The sequence below is a fragment of the Tursiops truncatus genome, chromosome 3 (assembly GCF_011762595.2).
Source record: "Tursiops truncatus isolate mTurTru1 chromosome 3, mTurTru1.mat.Y, whole genome shotgun sequence".
Classification (NCBI taxonomy): Eukaryota; Metazoa; Chordata; class Mammalia; order Artiodactyla; family Delphinidae; genus Tursiops; species Tursiops truncatus.
In genome coordinates, this window is record NC_047036.1 from 50883264 (window position 1) to 50902106 (window position 18843).

An 18843-nucleotide genomic window follows, 5' to 3' on the forward strand; every position below is an offset into this window, starting at 1 on the left:
CTGCTTCTTAGACTTTTGTGTATGTGTATGTTGTCTGCTTTTTTTCTTTGCTTCTAGACTGTTCAGTGTATGATTTATTCCAGGCCTTTGCTTCTAGACTGTTCAGTGTATGATTTATTTATTCTTGCTGTGCATTTTCTCCTATTACACATAGGTTTTGGGGTGGGGTGGACTGAACATTTTTGTTTGGGGACTTATTTAGCAGTATTGAGACTCTTATAGCCCTACTCTGAAGACTTCAATATTCTACTCTTTATATTACTTTATTTCTGAATTTATAAAAGCCCCAAATTGCATATAATATGAGCCTTTAAACATGGGTAAAACTATCCCAATAAATGCTTTGGAAGGTGTGTTAAGAAATGGAGATGCTCCAGAGCTCAATGTAATTTTTTTAAGCAGCAAGTTCCATCTCCCTACAGTCCTCTGAAACTTTTTACCCGAGTCCTTTCTTGCCTCTCCAGTGCTTTTTTCCTTCAGATGGACCTTAAACATAATTTCTTCGACACTACTAGAGAGACTTTGAGGCAATAAATCAGTATTAACCAGCTCTAACAGAGGTTTGATCATGCTTATTTGTACAGTTTCCACCCCATTTAAAAAAAGGAATGTAATAAAACTTGTTTTTTCTATAGAATTAAATAATAATAAAATGGAGTGAAAGGTTGATTGTTGACAAATAGAAAAAAAAAAGGATCATACACCGTGATCAACTGGGGTTTATCCCAGGAATGCAAGGATTCTTCAGTATACACAAATCAATCAATGTGATAAACCATACTAACAAATTGAAGGAGAAAAAGCATATGATCATCTCAATAGATGCAGAAAAAACTGAATTTTTGACAAAATTCAACACCCATTTATGATAAAAACCCTCCAGAAAGTAGGCATAGAGGGAACTTATCCCAACATAATAAAGCCCATATATGAAAAACCCACAGCCAACATCGTTCTCAATGGTGAAAAACTCAAGCCATTTCCTCTAAGACCAGGAACAAGACAAGGTTGTCCACTCTCACCACTATTATTCACCATAGTTTTGGAAGTTTTAGCCACAGCAATCAGTGAAGAAAAAAAAAATAAAAGGAATCCAAATCAGAAAAGAAGAAGTAAAGTTGTCACTGTTTGCAGATGGCATGATACTATACATAGAGAATCCTAAAGATGCTACCAGAAACTACTAGAGCTAATCAATGAATTTGGTAAAGTAGCAGGATACAAAATTAATGCACAGAAATCTCATGCATTCCTATACACTAATGATGAAAAATCTGAAAGTGAAATTAAGGAAACACTCCCATTTACCACTGCAACAAAAAGAATAAAATACCCAGGAATAAACCTACCTAAGGAGAAAAAAGACCAGTATGCAGAAAACTACAAGACACTGATGAAAGATATTAAAGAGGATACAAACAGATGGAGAGATATACCATGTTCTTGGATTGGAAGAATCAACATTGTGGAAATGACTATACTATCCAAAGGAATCTGCAGATTCAATGCAATCCCTATCAAATTACCAATGGCATTTTTCACAGAACTAGAACAAAAATTTTCACAATTTGTATGGAAACACAAAAGACCCCTAATAGCCAAAGCAATCATGAGAAAGAAAAACGGATCTGGAGGAATCAGGCTCCAAGACTTCAGACTATACTACAAAACTACAGTAATCAAGACAATATGGTACTGGCACAAAAACAAAAATATAGATCAATGGAACACAATAGAAAGCCCAGAGTTAAACCCACACACATATGGTCACCTTATTTTTGATAAAGGAGGCAAGAATATACAATGGAGAAAAGACAGCCTCTTCAATAAGTGGTGCTGGGAAAACTGGACAGCTACATGTAAAAGTATGAAATTAGAACACTCCCTAACACCATATACAAAAATAAACTCAAAATGGATTAAAAACCTAAATGTAAAGCCAGACACTGTAAAACTCTTAGAGGAAAACATAGGCAGAACACTCTATGACATAAATTACAGCAAGATCCTTTTTGACCCACCTCCCAGAGAAATGGAAATAAAAAAAAACAAATGGGACCTAATAAAACTTCAAAGCTTTTGCACAGCAAAGGAAACCATAAACAAAACAAAAAGACAACCCTCAGAATGGGAGAAAATATTTGCAAATGAAGCAATGGACAAAGGATTAATCTCCAAAATTTACAAGCAGCTTAATAACAATAAAACAAAAACCCAATCCAAAAATGGGCAGAAGACCTAAATAGACATTTCTCCAAAGAAGATATACAGATTGCCAACAAACACATGAAAGGATGCTCAACATCACTAATCATTAGAGAAATGCAAATCAAAACTACAATGAGGTATCACTTCACACCAGTCAAAATGGCCATCATCAAAAAATGTAGAAACAATAAATGCTGGAGAGGGTGTGGAGAAAAAGGAACCTCCCTACACTGTTGGTGGGAAAGTAAATTGATATACCACTATGGAGAACAGTACAGAGGTTCCTTAAAAAACTAATAATAGAACCACCATACGGCCCAGCCATCCCACTACTGGGCATATACCCTGAGAAAACCATAATTCAAAAAGAGTCATGTACCACAATATTCACTGCAGCTCTATTTACAATAGTCAAGACATGGAAGCAACCTAAGTGTCCATTGACAGATGAATGGATGAAGAAGACATGGCATATATATAGAATGGAATATCACTCAGCCATAAAAAGAAACGAAATTGAGTTATTTGTAGTGAGGTGGATGGACCTAGAGTCTGTCATACAGAGTGGAGTGAAGTAAGTCAGAAAGAGGAAAAAAAAATACCGTATACTAACATATGTATATATATATATATATATATATATATATATATATGGAATCTTAAAAATGATTCTGAAGAACCTAGGAGCAGGACAAGAATAAAGACACAGACATAGAGAATGGACTTGAGGACACGGGGAGGGGGAAGGGTAAGCTGGGATGAAGTAAGAGAGTGGCATGGACTTATATATACTACCAAATGTAAAATGGCTAGTGGGAAGCAGCCACATAGCACAGAGAGATCAGCTTGGTGCTTTGTGACCACCTAGAAGCAAGGGAGATGCAAGAGGGAGGAGATATGGGGATATATGTATATGTATAGCCGATTCACTTTGCTATAAAGCAGAAACTAACACACCATTGTAAAGCAATTATACTCCAATAAAGATGTTAAAAAAGAAAAAAAAAAGGTAAACGTGCACTTATCAGAACGTGCCATTCTGTAACAATGTCCTATTTCTGTCCTTCCCCTCACGCTTATGGTCCCCACCTGCTTCTTCCACTTCTTACCCTCATTGCCCACTTACAATTTGGGTTTTGCTCCTTCCATTCATTAGATTTACACACTGACCTCTTCTTGCCAAAAGATATTTTACTAAATCCCTTTCCTATTTGATATCTCTGGGACAACAGGCAGCTCACTCCCTGAAAGTGACTCTGCCCTTTCCTCTGTGACACCTCATTCAGTGGTTTCTTCTTCTGTTTTCCTGGCCATCCCTTCTCCATCCCTCTATTGACTCTTTCCTGTATCACACCTCTTATCTGCTGTCATGTCTTGGGACTTAATCACCCCTTTGCGTTTTTCCCTTTCTACACTTACTTCTTCCTAGAGACACATCCATTCTCAAGGCTTCCATGACCCCCTTTTGCTTCTAACTTCTAAATTTTCATCTCCAGCCCTAATATCTTCAACTGCCCAATTCTATTAAGGAAAGCTCCATTTTCCAATTTCTTAGACTAGGAAGTGTGAATTCATCTTTTTCTCCTTTCTCTCACTCCTGCCCTGCCTCGTTGTCCTAAGAGTAAGCAATTTGGAAGCCCTGTCTTTCAGAGATGGGCTGCACCCACTCAAGACTACTTATGTGAGCAGGCATTCTGCGACCCTGATGGGTGGGAGGGTAGTACCGCAAGTGTGTGGAGGGGATAATTACCAGGCTATAGAGTATCAGTCTACAGAGATTCAGAGATGTTAAGAAGGACTAAATCAGTGAAATCCTAAGAGAAACTGGAAGGCTGAGAGGTAAGAATATAGCATCAATATGAAGAGTCAAATTGGCACAAATTGAAAAAGTTTAATGATATCAAACTGACCAGTATGTGGGGAAACAGGTACTCTCAAAATTAGCCAGCATGCATATAATTTGTTATAGCCACCTTGGAAAGAAATTTCAGAGTATCTCTTACAAATGTAAATGCGTATACTCTATGACCCAGCAATTTCACTTCTTCATATACACTAATGAAATATATACCCACATACGAAGGCATATGAAGAAGAGGGCATGCTTAAGAATTTTACTGCAGCATTATTGATAATATTAAAATATTAGAAATAATCTAAATGTCCCAACTAGAGAACGGTTTAGTAAAGTGTGATGTATCTGTTATTCAGAATACCACACAGAAGTACAAGATTGAAGCAGATGTGCACTAATACAGAAGCCTCTGCAAAGACACAGTAAAATAGAAAAAAGAAAGGCATGTTATAGAATGATACATATAATATATAATTTCTATAAAAACATACACATATATAAACAACAATGAAATACATGTTTTTTCAAGGACATGTAAGTAAACAGTTGTGTAACAGAAGATCTGCACAGCAAAATGGTTAGAACGATTATTTCTGGGGAGGCAGGAGAGGACTGAGGCTGGGATGGTGAACAAAGAGGACTTTATCCTTATCTGAATATGTATTTTTTTAGAACAAGGAAAAGTCACACTTATGTCAGTTGTGTGATTATTAGAGAGACAGGGAGAGAGGGGGAGAGAGAATGAAAGAGAGAGAATGAGAGAGCAAAGAGAAACCAGAGAATGAAGCAAAGTATCAAATAGAATGGCCAGAAATGAGCTGTGTCAGAGGACAGTTAAGGAACTGGTTCTGCAGACATAGCCTGTCCACTGCAGTGTTTCCCCAGTGCGTGTTTCAGCATACTTGGCTGGTCCAGAAGTGTCCTCAAAAGAACCAAGTTGTGTTGGAAGGAGTGGCCACTGCAGGTAAGGTTGGTGGGGCCAGCAAAAGGAAATAGGGCCAAAAAAGCAGTACTGATTAGTGTTTAGCTTTGGAAAGGTGCAGATAAGACATAGGCCAGAGCCATGGTTGGCTGGAAAGAGGTCTAGTCAATAGGAAAGAGGTCACAGTAGAATCCATGGACAAAGCAGGCTGGAGTTTGGCCAATGGGTACATGTTCTGTGTACATACAAGACAGGAACAGCTCTATAGAGTCAAAGTTAGATGCAAATTTCAAAGATAATTGCCAATGGGTTTTGCTATTTCCATGGGATATTGAAATAGCTGTTGCTTTTTACATTGGATAGTTTCTATTATCTTCTAGTCAGTCCTTTCTTGAGATAATGCTGTTACCTTAAAATAGTCTAAAATTTCTCCCTGATTCTTATTGGCACACTCAGGCTCCTTGTCCACTTGGATTATGATAATAGCCTAATAAATGGCTTCACTACCTCTTCATTCCAATACATCCTACCTATCACTGCCAGATTAATTTTCTTAAAGCATCACTTGCCTCATTTTAATTCATATAATCACGAAATGGCAGTGGTCCTCTTTTGCCCAAGGTCTTACCCAACCCAGTATCAGGATCAAACTCCTCTGTTTTGCTCTAAAAGGTCTAAGTAATGTGAACCATTTTATGTTTAGATAACACTAACTCCCACTCTGCCCATAATTTGCATCATCAATTCCTCAGAACACTGGAGTTCAACCCCCAAATCCAGTCCTTTAAAAGTATAAGAAGTCAGTGGTAGACATCAGGTTAGTCCTTTGGTATATCTGCTTCCCAATGTGGCCTCAAATCATGTACATTATTGTCAACCAAAGAAAACTGTTAAGTTTTCTCTGCTTCTCACCTACTATCTTCCTTCTTTTCCTAAACCAAAGGAACTGAGTCATTTATTCTACTTCTGTGACCTTACCCACAGCACTCTTACACTAGCCTCTCTTCCTTCTCTCCAATTCAGGTCAGGCTCTTTGTGCACTCCACTCCACTCTTGTGCCTTTGCTATTAGCCAACCCCTGAAGAGCTCTCCCTACTCCTTCATCTATCCAGATTCTACATATTCCTACCTCAGGTTGCATCTCTATCATGTAGTCTTTTCTAATAACTTCAGCCTACAGAGAGGTTGATCCCATCTCTAAATTCTTAAAGTATTTATACACATTGGAATATAACATTAATATATATTTATTGTTCTTCTTGATTTCACGTGTGTGTGTGTGTGTGTGTGTGTGTGTGTGTGTGTATGTTCACCTCCCAGTGTAAGTACCATAGAAGGAATCATATCTTTAATTTTACTGCATTCTCTCTGGTCTTTGCCACAGTGGCTTATTCATAGTGAACACTGACTAAGTACTAAATGATGAATTGATCTGATGTATTTTATACTTGTGTGCAATTATTCTTTATGTATAATATTAATGAGGACTCTTTTGGTTGCAAATGGTAGTAACTCAAATCAAACTGAGTTAATTTAAAAGGGATTTGGTTCACCTAACTTAAATTGTAGGAATACTTTGGTTTAAGGCAAAACTGGATCCCTGTGCTCAAATAATATCATTAAGAATCAACCTTTCTACAATTGCATCAAAACAAAAATAAAAATAAAAAACCTAGCAATAAATTTAACCAAGGACATGAAAGACGTATACACAGAAAACTATAAAACACTGATAAAAGAAATTGAAGACACAAATAAATGGAAAGATAATTTGTGTTCATGGATTGGAAGAATTTATATCATTGAAGTGTCCATACTACCCAAAGCAATCTATAGATTCAATGCAATCCCTGTCAATATTCCAATGGCATTTTTCACAGAAATAGAACAAATAATCCTAAAATTTGTATGAAACCATGAAAGACCTTGAATAGCCAAAGCAACCTTGAGAAAGAAACAAAGCTGGAGGCATTATGCTCCCTGATTTCAAACTACATTACAAAGCTATAATAATCAAAACAGTATGTTATTGGCATAAAAACAGATGCATAGATCAATGGAACAGAATGGAGAGCCCAGAAATAAACCCACACATATATAGTAAATTAATTTACAACAAAGCAGCCAAGAATACACAGTGGGACCCGGACAGTTTCTCTTCATTAAATGTTGTTGAGAAAACTGGACAGAAACATGCAAAGGAATGAAACTGGATCACTATCTTACACCATACCCAAAAATTAACTCAATATTGATCAAAGATTTGAACATAAGACCTGAAAGCATAAAATTCCTAGAAGAAAACATAGGCAGCAAGTTCCTTGTTATCTGTCTTGGCAAAGATTTTTTAGATTTGACACCAAACCAAAGGCAAAAATAAATAAATAAATAGGTGGGATGATATTAGACTAAAAAATCGTCTGCATGGCAATGGAAACCATCAACGAAATGAAAAGGCAACCTACTGAATGGGAGAAAATATTTGTAAATTATATATCTGATAAGAGGTTAATATCCAAAATATATAAAGAACTCATACAACTTAATAGTAAAAAGTAAATTAATTATTTTCTTAAATCCAATTAAAAGTGGGCAGGAGACCTGAATAGACATTTTTCCAGTGAAGACATACAGATGGCCAATAGTACATGAAAAGGTGCTCAGCATCATTAATTATCAGGGAAATGCAAATTTAACCACAATGGGATATAACCTCACCCCTGTCAGAACAGCTGCTATGGAAAAGACAAGAAATTACAAGTGCTGGTAAGGATGTGGAGAAAATGGAACATTTGTGGACTCTTGGTGGGAATGTAAATTGGTGCAGCCACTATGGAAAACAGTACAGAGTTTCCTCAAAAAATTAAAAATAGAACTACCATATGATCCAGCAATTCCACTTTTGGGTATTTATCTGAAGAAAACAAAAACACTAACTAGAAAAGTTATATGCATCCCTATGTACATTGCAGAATTATTTACAATAGTTGAGACATGGAAACAATATGTGTTCATCAATAGATGAATGGTCAAAGAAATTGTGGTATATATATACAAAGCAATACTATTCAGCCATAAAAAAGGATGAAATCTTGCCATTTGCAACAACATGGATGGACCTCAAGGGCATTATGCTAAGTGAAATAAGTCAGAAAAAGACAAATGCCATATAATCTCACTTATATGTGGAATCTAAAAAAGAAAAGAAAAGAAAAAAATAAGCATACAGAAAGAGAAGTGGTTGCCAGAAGTGGGGGGGATTGAGAGGGGTGGGAAAAATGGGTAAAGGGAGTCAAAAGGTACAAACTTCCAGTTATAAAATAAATAAGTCAAGGGGGTATAATGTACAGCATGGTGACTAAAGTTAATAATACTATATTGCACATTTGAAAGTCATTAGGAGAATAAATCTTGAAATTTCTCATCACAAGAAAAAATAATATGTAACTATATATGTTGACAGATGTTAACTACAGATGGTCCCCAACTTACAATGGTTTGACATACAATTTTTTTGACTTTTTCCAGGCAAGCAGATATGCAGTATGATACTCTCTTGTGATGCTGGGCACCAGTAGCTCCCAGTCAGCCACGCTACCACAAGTGTAAACGAACAATATACTTACAACCATCCTGTACCCATACAACCATCCTGTTTTTTACTTTCAGTGCAGTATGTGATAAATTATATGAGATATTCAACAGTTTATTATAAAATAGGCTTTGTGTTAGATGATTTTGCCCAACTGTAGGCTAATGTAAGTGTTTTGAGCATGTTTAATGTAGGCTAGGCTAAGCTATGATGTTCAGTAGCTTGAGTGTATTAAATGCATTTTCACATATTTTCAACTTACAAGGGGTTTATTGGGAAGTAACTCCATTGTTGTAAGTTGAGGAAGATCTGTAGATTATTTTGGTGATCATTTTGCAATACCTACAAATATCAAATTGGTATGTTGTACACCTGAAACTACTATAATGTTGTATGTCAATTATCCTCCCCCATCCCGCAAAAATCAATCTTTCTCCATCTCTCCATTCTGATTTTCTCTGGGTTGGCTCTCAGGCAGTTTGTTGATCGTGAGTGGCACCAGAAATGGCAGACTTTCATCTTATCCCCTAGCAACCCAAGGAAAAGAAACTCTCAATATTAGGTTGAAATATATAAAATTGTCATTTACGTAGGTCTAAAATGGTTGAGTAATAGCAATTTCAAATGTTTCAACGTAATAGAGCTAGAAAAAGTCCCAAGGCCTAAAGTTCATTACTTCAGTTTAGATTTCGTACCCACTAATAAACCAATCATTGTGGCTACTAGAAGATAGTACTCTTATTGGCCAGATCTGATTCATATGCCCACCCATGAGTCATATGACAAAAAGGGAAAGAAGACTGGTTTTCTCAAAGGAAATTTAAGATGCTATTATGAGAAAAAGGAGAATAAAATCAGAGGAGGCAAAACACCAGATGCCCACTGTGCATATAATAAACAACAAATGTGGCAATTTACCATGAAGGTAACAAAACCTAACTGCAGGGAACCTCATTGCATAGGCTCCTCCCAAGACCATATATCTAATTTTGATTCTTTTTCTTAAAGAAGGGCCCCCAGTTATATGTTTTAGGACCAATAAAACCTGGAACTGCATCTAATAAAAATGCTCAAAAATATTTTTGAAATTAATAAATATTCCAATATATTGTACTTCTTTCTGGTTTTAGTGGAAATAAACCATTTACTAAATAGTTTATTCACTAAATTCTTTGCAATAACTTAATCTTTTTTTTCGGTACGCGAGCCTCTCACTGTTGTGGCCTCTCTCGTTGCAGAGCACAGGCTCCGGACGCGCAGGCTCAGCGGCCATGGCTCACGGGCCCAGCCGCTCCGCGGCATGTGGGATCCTCCCGGACCGGGGCACAAACCCGTGTCCCCGGCATCGGCAGGCGGACTCTCAACCACTGCGCCACCAGGGAAGCCCACTTAATCTCTTTTTACACTAATAGAAAATAATTTGATTATTCCTTTCAGATCTTTCCAACTTCTCAGGATTCAGCATCTTAATGTATTTTTCTTCGCCTCTGTCACAGACCCACACAGATAAGGTCCTTTACCATTTTTGCACAGCCCAGTTTGAGATGTGCATCTCTGGGTCGCACTGTGGTTCCTGATAGCACCAATTTGAAGAAACTTACCAGTTGTTCATATTCACTCTTAACTTATACTCAATTTTTAAATTCTCAATTCTAAATCAAAACAACTTCTCTAAAATTACCATAGAGAGAACATGAAATGTAAGGTGGATCTTATATTGCAGTGAATCTAGGATGTGAGTTGAGTCAAAGTTGTTTACCTATAGAGGACCCATTAACAGAATTGTGCCAAAGTTGGGTCTAGATAACCAGAAAATGTACCCTTGTTATTGGGATTTCCAACTGCACTTCACCCTTCTATTTGGCAGTCAGCCCCAGGAATGTAAATTCATGCTGTTTTGAATGAGGGGGAAGGTGAGGGAACTAAGTCTGCCTGCTGCTATTCTGATTACAGCATTTGTCCCTCAGAGAGACAGCTCTGGGATTGATGCTATTTTTCTTCCCTCTCAGAAAATGGCTTGGGCTGTGTATCAGGGAAGACCAAGGGGCACCTACAAATGACAATTTCTGCTTAATCCCCCAGCAGGTTTCCAAATCTGTGGTCCTTCAGATGTGCCCTTGAGTTTGACCCATTTATCCCCTCCTCCCCCACCTACTGCAAGAAATATGGCATAGAAACAGAGCAGTGCAATTGTGTTGCCTTTTTTTCTTTTAATTTGTTGAAATGGTCTCTAGGCAGAAGAAGCGGGGAGTAGAAACCAGATGGCTGTAGCTGAAGTAGAAACCCACTACTAAGGAGCTTGGAGACGCTCAAATCTGGTGGCAGTATTTCCCTGCAGGGACAGGGGATGAAACAGCAGAGTGGTGACAAAAGATTTCCAGAAGACTCACCTCCAGTGTGCTGTTTTCTCTATCCTAGGTCCACACACATGTAAAATGCAGTCCCTTTTCCTTTAATTTTCCAAAGCACCACCAACCTTGGGTTGGAGCAGACTTTTAAGTTTGGTAGTGGGGAGAGAGGTAGTTAGTGGTAACACAAGGGTCTATATCACAAGACTTAACTTACAAATGAGTATTATCCATCCTTCCTTCGCCTCCCTATACCTTCCCTCAGCATCCCAACCACTCACCAAATCCCAGAAAATTTCACCAAACCACCTGATGTGTTCTTCGACCTCTCCTCCCTACACACATGAGGTAGAGAGAAATTTGAGACTGAGGGAAAAAGGAACAGTCAGAGTTGGCTAAGAGTTAACCTCCTTATCTTCCTACATTTGGGGAGACTCAGCCAACAGAAGAGCCCTTCACCCTGGTCTCCCTACCATCTAAACTCCTGGAGGATAATAGCACACCAAGGTCTGGGGTGGGAGCTGATGCTTCTCTCCCCCACTTGTCCTTAGGGAAAACTTACTCAATCTTTTGTGAAGCACTATGCAAATGCAGGTGAATATCCATTCAGATATCCCCTGGTTAGGGTTTTTTCCTCCCCAACCAAATACATGGTATCTTTTTCAACACTATTTCTCCAACTCTCCAACACCAACTGGGTGTCCTACAACTCAATACCTGGAGTTAGCGTCAGGCCCCACATGTTTAAGGGCTCAGACCCACAAATCTGCCCTCACTGCAGAGACCAGTCACAAGTATAAAATCCCCAGATTACCTATACTTCTGTTCAACTTGGCTACAAATTCGGGGGTTCCCACAAATGCCTCTCAGATTTGGTAGCATGATTCACAGCACTTGGGAAACCACTTTACTTACCAGCTTATTATAAAGAATACAACTCAGAAAGAGATGCGTAGGGTATGGGAGGGGGGAGGGGGAGATGCCATGCCCCCTCTCTGAGTATGCCAACCTCCCAGCAAACCTATGTCTTCACCAACCCAGAAGCTCCCTGAACCCCATTGTTTAGGGGTTTTTAAGGAGGTTTCATTATGGAGGTTTCATTATGTAGGCATGATTGGTCACACTATTGGCTATTCATGATTAAATCAGTCTCCAGCCTCTCTCCCTTCTGAGGAAGTTGGTGGGGGGGGGGGGGGCCTGAAAGTTCCAAATGCCTAATCAAGTCTTGGTCTTTCTGGTGACAAGGGGCTCCTATCACCCTTATCACTAGGGAAATTACAAGGGATTTAGGAACTCTGTGCCAGGAACTGAGGACAAAGACCAAATATCTTTCTTATTATACTACCCCATTATATTCACCTGCCTTGTAAAAAATTTCTAGAAATGTCTCCTTAGGGTGTTAGCCTTTCTGGCTATTTCTGGCTCTCCCTCTCTATAACCCCTTAAGAGATTGACCAGAAACCTCCTTTTTGTTCTTCATTAGGCTCTGCAACACATAAGTCGTTCCCCTGTGGCAGACTTCTTTATCTGTCCCCTCCAAACAAACCATTCATGCATGGGAACAAGCATTCTCAGAGCATTGGAGTTGAATGCCCATGCTGCCTCTCTTCCTTCCACAAGAATCTTAGGATGCCAATGGTCAGGGTGAACTTAAATGGCCAAGGAACTCACCCCCCAGGGCCCCCTTTCACACAGTCATCTTCCCTACTATCCTGGGCCACCTCCATTGGCCTCTGGGTCACTGATGTCCCATAAAGGAGAGTTGAGTCATTTTGAGTGTCCAGGGAGGCCTGTTGGCTCTCATTTGTTCAAATCTCTATTGGGAAACTCTCAGAGCTGGGTCCTGAGATTCTGGAATCTCAAACCAGGAGCTTGACTCGTTAAGATGGGATGGGATGGGTTGAGGACCAGTTTGACTGAAGCCCTCTTGCATTCTGCCCCCACTGCTGCAGGTTTCTCTCCCGGCACATGGTGAACATAGACAAAAACAAAAACACCACCACAACGACAAAACTCCCGGAAACAAAGCTATTTTTAAAAACTGTTATCAAGAGATCTTCCTTTTGAGGCAAAAACCTCACTCCCTCCTCGTTGGGCTTTACTAATCTGTGGCCCCGGAATGTGTTGGAAGGTGAGGGCCTCAAGCTCACACTGGTTGATCTGAAATCCGTGTTTATGTCCCAGCATGTGGCAATGTGCTCCACTCTGATGACACTTTTCGTTTCTAATAATAGAGCAGATGAAGTAATATTGCAATTGATGTTCCCGGGGATTTGATTGGATAAGTGCATAAACCCTGGAGGGGGAAGGGGGTTGTATGGACGGATCACATTAGTATTCCTGTCCTATCAATGTGCGGGGCCGCGAACAACGTCAGCCGGACCGATTCCCTGCGTCTGCCAGTCCCGCCACGGATTCATTAGGGATCCTCAAACAGATGAGCCCCGTGGAGACGAAGAATCAAGACAACGACCAACTGCCTGCTTCGGGGACTGCCAGCCCTTCCAGGCCTGGTGACGGGGGAGGGAGGAGATAGACGAACGGAGAGCCGCTGCGGGAAGACACCCGAGGCTAGAGCGACAATCTCCCCCTGCCCGCCCTCCCCTCCACCTGGCAGCGCAGGCTTTGAAAGCTGCTCACCCATCTGAATGGAAACTAGGAACCGCCGGGCGGCGTGTTCCTTCTCGCCCAGCCTTGCGATCCATGCCGAGCGGAAGACAGTGCGAGCCCGCGCCAGCGTCCAGCTCCCGGGACAGGGCCGGCAGTGCTGCTGAGCAGAACTTGACCGAGCTCCTTCCTCACTGCTAGTGGAAGCGATGCTGCACGGCACAGCCAGCGCTTCCCCGGCTCTCCTTCAAGCTGAAGGTTACCCACCCGCGCAGCCAGTCCCAAGCCTGTGAGCGCCGCGCCTCGGGTCCCGTCTCCGGCTGCTTGGAGGCGGCGCGCAGGGCAACTACCTGGCCGCCCGCGCCGGGGCGCACTGCACCAGCGGCTTCGGCTTGGTGGATGTGTATGCATGAGTTCTGCACCGAATGGGCGCAAAAAGCGCCCCAGCCGGTCCACCCGCTCCTCAATCTTCCAGATCAGCAAGCCCCCGCTGCAGAGCCGGGATTGGGAGCGCAGGGGCAGCGGCTCCGAGAGCGCCCACAAAACCCAACGAGCCCTGGACGATTGCAAGATGGTAGGTGGAAAATGCGCCTCCTTTTGTTTTTTGTTTTTGTTTTTTTTGGAGAGGTGGGGGGAATCGTGTACGTTAATCTTTTGCCTGAGTGCCAGGAACTCCGCCACCCTCAGCTCCTCCATGCCGGTCACGTGCACATGCACTATTTTTAAATCTGCAGTCCCCCAGATTCGGGGTGACACCGGGTCGTATTGGCCCCGCCAAGAAGTGCCGCGGAAAGGGTCTTGGGGTCAGCGGCTGTAGGTCGTGCCTCTACCCCCTCGGAGAACGGCAGATAGGAAAGACACGGTGAACTGGCTGGCTCACCAGGGAGGGAGGGGCTGAGTAGGTAAGAGTGCTGCTTTGTGGGGAGACAGTAGCAAACAAACCCAAATAGAGTGCACGGGGCTCTGCGGAGGGGACGAAGGTTCCAGCTCAGAGGCTGTAGCCAGTCTTCCCGTCAAGCTCGGAGCCCGGCCGGAGCGGTTCAGTGGTCCGGCAGGAGGTGAATGGTTTGCCTAATATAACCCACCTTTGGCCTTTATCCCCAGGCCAATTCAAATCCACATCCCAGCTGTGGTAGAGGGGAGACTTCTATGCGAGAGTTCCCAGCATCACTCTCTAGTTACCTGGGAGTGGCATGGTAGCTCTCCAAATATGCTCTGGCTCTTCAGAAACTGAGTCTGAACGGGTGGCGGCAAGTAGGTCTGGAAACAGAGCTTCCATGACGAGACTTACCGATGAAAAATAAACACTTGCTTTGGATGAAGAGAACTTACATCTTTGTGCCCCAATCTTTAAACAATCTGTAGGCTCTTTAGCAGGAGATTTGGGGAGGTGGCTCAGGGGTCAGCGAAAGCCTCTGTTTAGGTAACGCAAAATAGGAAACTTCCTGATCAGTGTCTTACGAAAGAAACTCGCTCTCTTTTCCAGCTTGTCCAAGAGTTCAACACGCAAGTGGCCCTGTACCGAGAATTGGTCATTTCTATCGGGGACGTCTCTGTCAGCTGCCCCTCACTCAGGGGAGAAATGCACAAGACAAGAACCAAAGGCTGTGAAATGGCCCGCCAGGCACACCAAAAACTTGCTGCCATCTCGGGGTAGGAGACTCTTGGCATTATTTGGTAATTCATATACATGATGTGTGCATGCGGGCAGATATTTATGGTGACTGAGGCCTGAGAGATGTCCTCTGCAAATGTGAGGTTTTAACCAATCACTCCGAGATCAGGATTTTCTAGAGAGCTATGAACAGACTGTAGACCAAATTATTATCCAAAAGTTGTGTGATTCTTATATATGTATTGAATATTTGGGTTATTAAGTGATTTTTTTTTTAAATTAACTTTCAATATGCTGGCCACATGTTGGAATTTGGGGCTTAAGATGTTTTTGCAGAATGTTTGGGCACCAAACTGAAGTTAAATCATCATGCCTCAAGATTAATTTGTCATCTGCTGCTAAACATCTACTGCACAAAAGCCCTGTGCAGTAGGGGAAAAATCTTTGCTGAATCCCAGATTTACTAAACTATTTACACCATGAGATAAATTCCTATGATATCATTTAAAATAAATTCCCTAAAATAAAGTCTTGGATATAAATTACTCTCTTCACTGTAGTGTATGAAAGGGAAGTTTTAACAGGAGGAAATCTTTTTAAAGATTGGGGAAATTCACAAATCTAACTAAATTTAAGCTTTTTGTGCCCCCCCCCAATTATTTTTATTTCTTTTTATCACATTTATGGATTCTCATGCCTATTTTAGGTGATAAGACAGTGAGTGAAAGCTTCTCTCCTGAGACCGCACTCACTCCTTCCCGATCTCTCAATAGTGGGAGAAAAGTTAGTCCTGGATTTTGTTAACAGTTCCTATTTTCAGATAAGTACAGAGAGCAAGGAAACACAGGACTCCTTATGCAGATACATTGATTTAAGTGTTTGATTCGGTCTGGATATAGCTTTTATCTATTTGTCTTCGTGAGTATGGTTTTATCACAGTAGAAGTTCTAGTTAGTCAGACTCTCCTGATAATGTTGCAGATTGATCACTTGTAGGAATTATATCTAATTTACTTTTTTGAAAGAGTCACTCTTTGTTATCTTTAATGCCATTAATATATATAGTGACAATTATTAGTATATAAAGGATAGAAAGCCATATGTCGCCTCTCTTAATAACTAGTCTACATTTGACAACAGACATTTTACATGATGAAAAATGATTCACTTGTGCTAACCTCCTTGAAGTGAGAGATACATAAAATATGTTGCAAACCTATTTAATTTAGTAGAAATATTGAAAAGTATTATCCTTTTCTGTTTTAACTGTTATACTATACTTAATAGGAAGTAAATCTGGGAGTGAATCTAGGAGGTGGAAAGGAATTAAGTGTTTAAGGAATTTGGGGAAGAAATGCAGCTGTGATAAATCTCAGAGAAGAAGAGAGAAAAACAATCAGAAACACAAAAGGGAATCATGGTGGACTGAAAACTGTGGAGAAACAATGATTCAGAAGGAAAAAGAGGGCTCAGGGCTAAGGAACTGCGTCTATGTAAACTCTGTGTCCAAGAGTGCATGGTGTGCTTATATCCAGAGTTCCTTTAACTTGGAACTCAAATTGATATGTTCTAATGAGAAAAAATGGACTGGAGAAATGAACAAGGAGTTCAATTTAGTCTATTCTGCTACACACATGAAATTCAGGTTCTTCTAAAGGTTTAGGAAAGAAAGAGTCTGAAACTATTGGCTAAAAGTTGAGTTTTGAGGATTTGAGGTGAATTTTATGAATTCAGGGGGTTATAGCCCTTTACTACTTACTTACATGTTATCTGAGAGTTGATGTTATTGGGGGCAGTTTTATAAGAATTAGTGGGAAAATACGTTGTTCTTAGAGGCTTGCAAAAGTAAGGCCAACTCTGTAGAATGTTCTAGAATACAATTCGAAACATTTTCCTCCTTAAAATAACAATGAAATACAGTTTAACCTTCTTTCTAAAAAATGACAGCAATATTGAAGGAAATGCCTTTAGATCCTCACCATCTGGGCTCCATTAATGAAGGATGTGATTCCCCTTGGCGGAATTCCATTCCTGATATTGCTAGTTATGTGGGCTCTCATTTCAAGCTTCATGTGAAGGCTGGTAGGGAGGCGGTAGGATTCAATTTACAATTTAATGCAGGGGTAAGAAAACAGTGATTCCTGGGGAATGTAGACAGAAAGACTAGATTTCTTGACTGCCCATTGTTTGCTGGCAAAATCGATTTAGTTGATAGAATAATCCTCTGAGGGAGGGATTAGTATCCTTATTCTACAAATGGGTCTTAGAGAGGTTAAGGAAATTGCCCAAAGACACACAACTAAGAAGTGGTACAACTTTGATTTGGCCCCAGATTTGCATGCTTCTGAAATCTGTGAAATTTCCTCCATATAATGCTGCCATTCAAAAAGGTGTCACGTAAAAAAAACAAAGTACTGAGATGTGCTAATGTATAGATGAACCTCCAAAAGAGTACACAAAATGAAAGAAGCCAGTCACAAAATACCAAGTATTATATGATTCCATATATATGAAATGCTCAGAGAAAGCAAATCTATAAGAAACAGAAAGATTAGTGGTTGCCTAGGGCTTGGAGTGGGAACAGGGTGTGAGTGCAAATGAGCTTGAGGTATCTTTTTGGGGTAATGGAAATGATTCAAATTTGAATTGTGGTGACGCTTGTACAACTGTATGTTTTCTGAAAATCAATGAATTGCACACTTAAAATGAGTGAATTTTATGGTATGTAAAGGATACCTCAATAAATGTTTTTAGAAAGGTATGATCACCATCAAAAAGGTATGATGAACTCATCACTTGACTTTCATTGGCTTTATTCTTTTCTACATATGTAGCTTTTAGCAAAAGGGATACGAGCTACAAGGATGGGATAAAGTAAATCTTGACTCTCTGTGCATTCATCAAGATGCCTGCCTGATAGTGGTCATCTAAGCACCAATGCGTTGTTCTTTGTAGGAATACAGGTGGGGGGAAAGGCAGGACTTGAAGGAGTAAATGAATTGTCTCATTTCTTACCAACACAGACCACTCCTTTCTTCTCTACCACCTGGCTCTGGGGCCAGAGGAAGAAGGCAGTGTTGAAAGTGGACAGGGTAAAAGGAAAATGAGGCAAGATAAACAGAGAGGAAGAGCAAAAACAGAGTTGGATTAAACCACACAGGTAGCCCATGGCATTGTGAGACCTCTCTATTGAGACCCACAATTTCATCATCCCTAAGGTCTTTAACATTTTAATGTCTCTGAATTTACAGTTCATTTTACAATGGATGATGCATCATATTGAGTGGCAGCATCTTTTCATTCCTAATGGTACATAAAACAGTGGTGTTTCTTACAATGGATGATGTCTAAATATAATAAAATACAGTTTGGGTTAAAAGTTAAAAAAAAAAAAAAAAGAATTAAGCCACAAATGCTACATCCCTTTCATCCCTGACCAGTTGAAACCCTCAAGGAATGGTGAACACAAGAGAAGAAAACTTGGACTGTGTTTCTCACTAGCTGACCCTGGGTAAGAAGGCCATCTTCACAGATACAACTGAAACACTTTCTCAAATTGTGTTTAGATCAGCAGAAGTTCAGGTACAGCCTTTTCTTTCAAAGGCATTGGATGTTTTCTGGGCAGAGCCAGGCAGCTGAATCCAAAGTCTCCTCTGAATGGCTTGATTTACCACAGTTATTATACCTTCACCATGCT

At 40.4% G+C, this 18843-nt stretch overlaps 1 protein-coding gene and 1 long non-coding RNA gene across 3 annotated transcripts in view; one reads left to right on the forward strand and one right to left on the reverse strand.

Annotated features, from left to right (window-relative positions):
- Positions 1-18843, reverse strand: part of LOC141278282 (uncharacterized) — a 247517-nt gene that overhangs the window by 148781 nt on the left and 79893 nt on the right. The gene's annotated exons all lie outside the window — the stretch shown is intronic.
- RGS7BP (regulator of G protein signaling 7 binding protein) overlaps positions 13240-18843 on the forward strand; it is a 121585-nt gene continuing 115981 nt past the window's right edge. For both annotated transcript variants that reach the window (XM_019929984.2, XM_019929985.3), the window contains exons 1-2: positions 13240-14106; positions 15019-15185. In XM_019929984.2, coding sequence (XP_019785543.1) covers positions 13942-14106; positions 15019-15185 — 332 coding nt within the window. In that variant the 5' untranslated portion in view covers positions 13240-13941. The remainder of the gene's footprint in view (positions 14107-15018; positions 15186-18843) is intronic.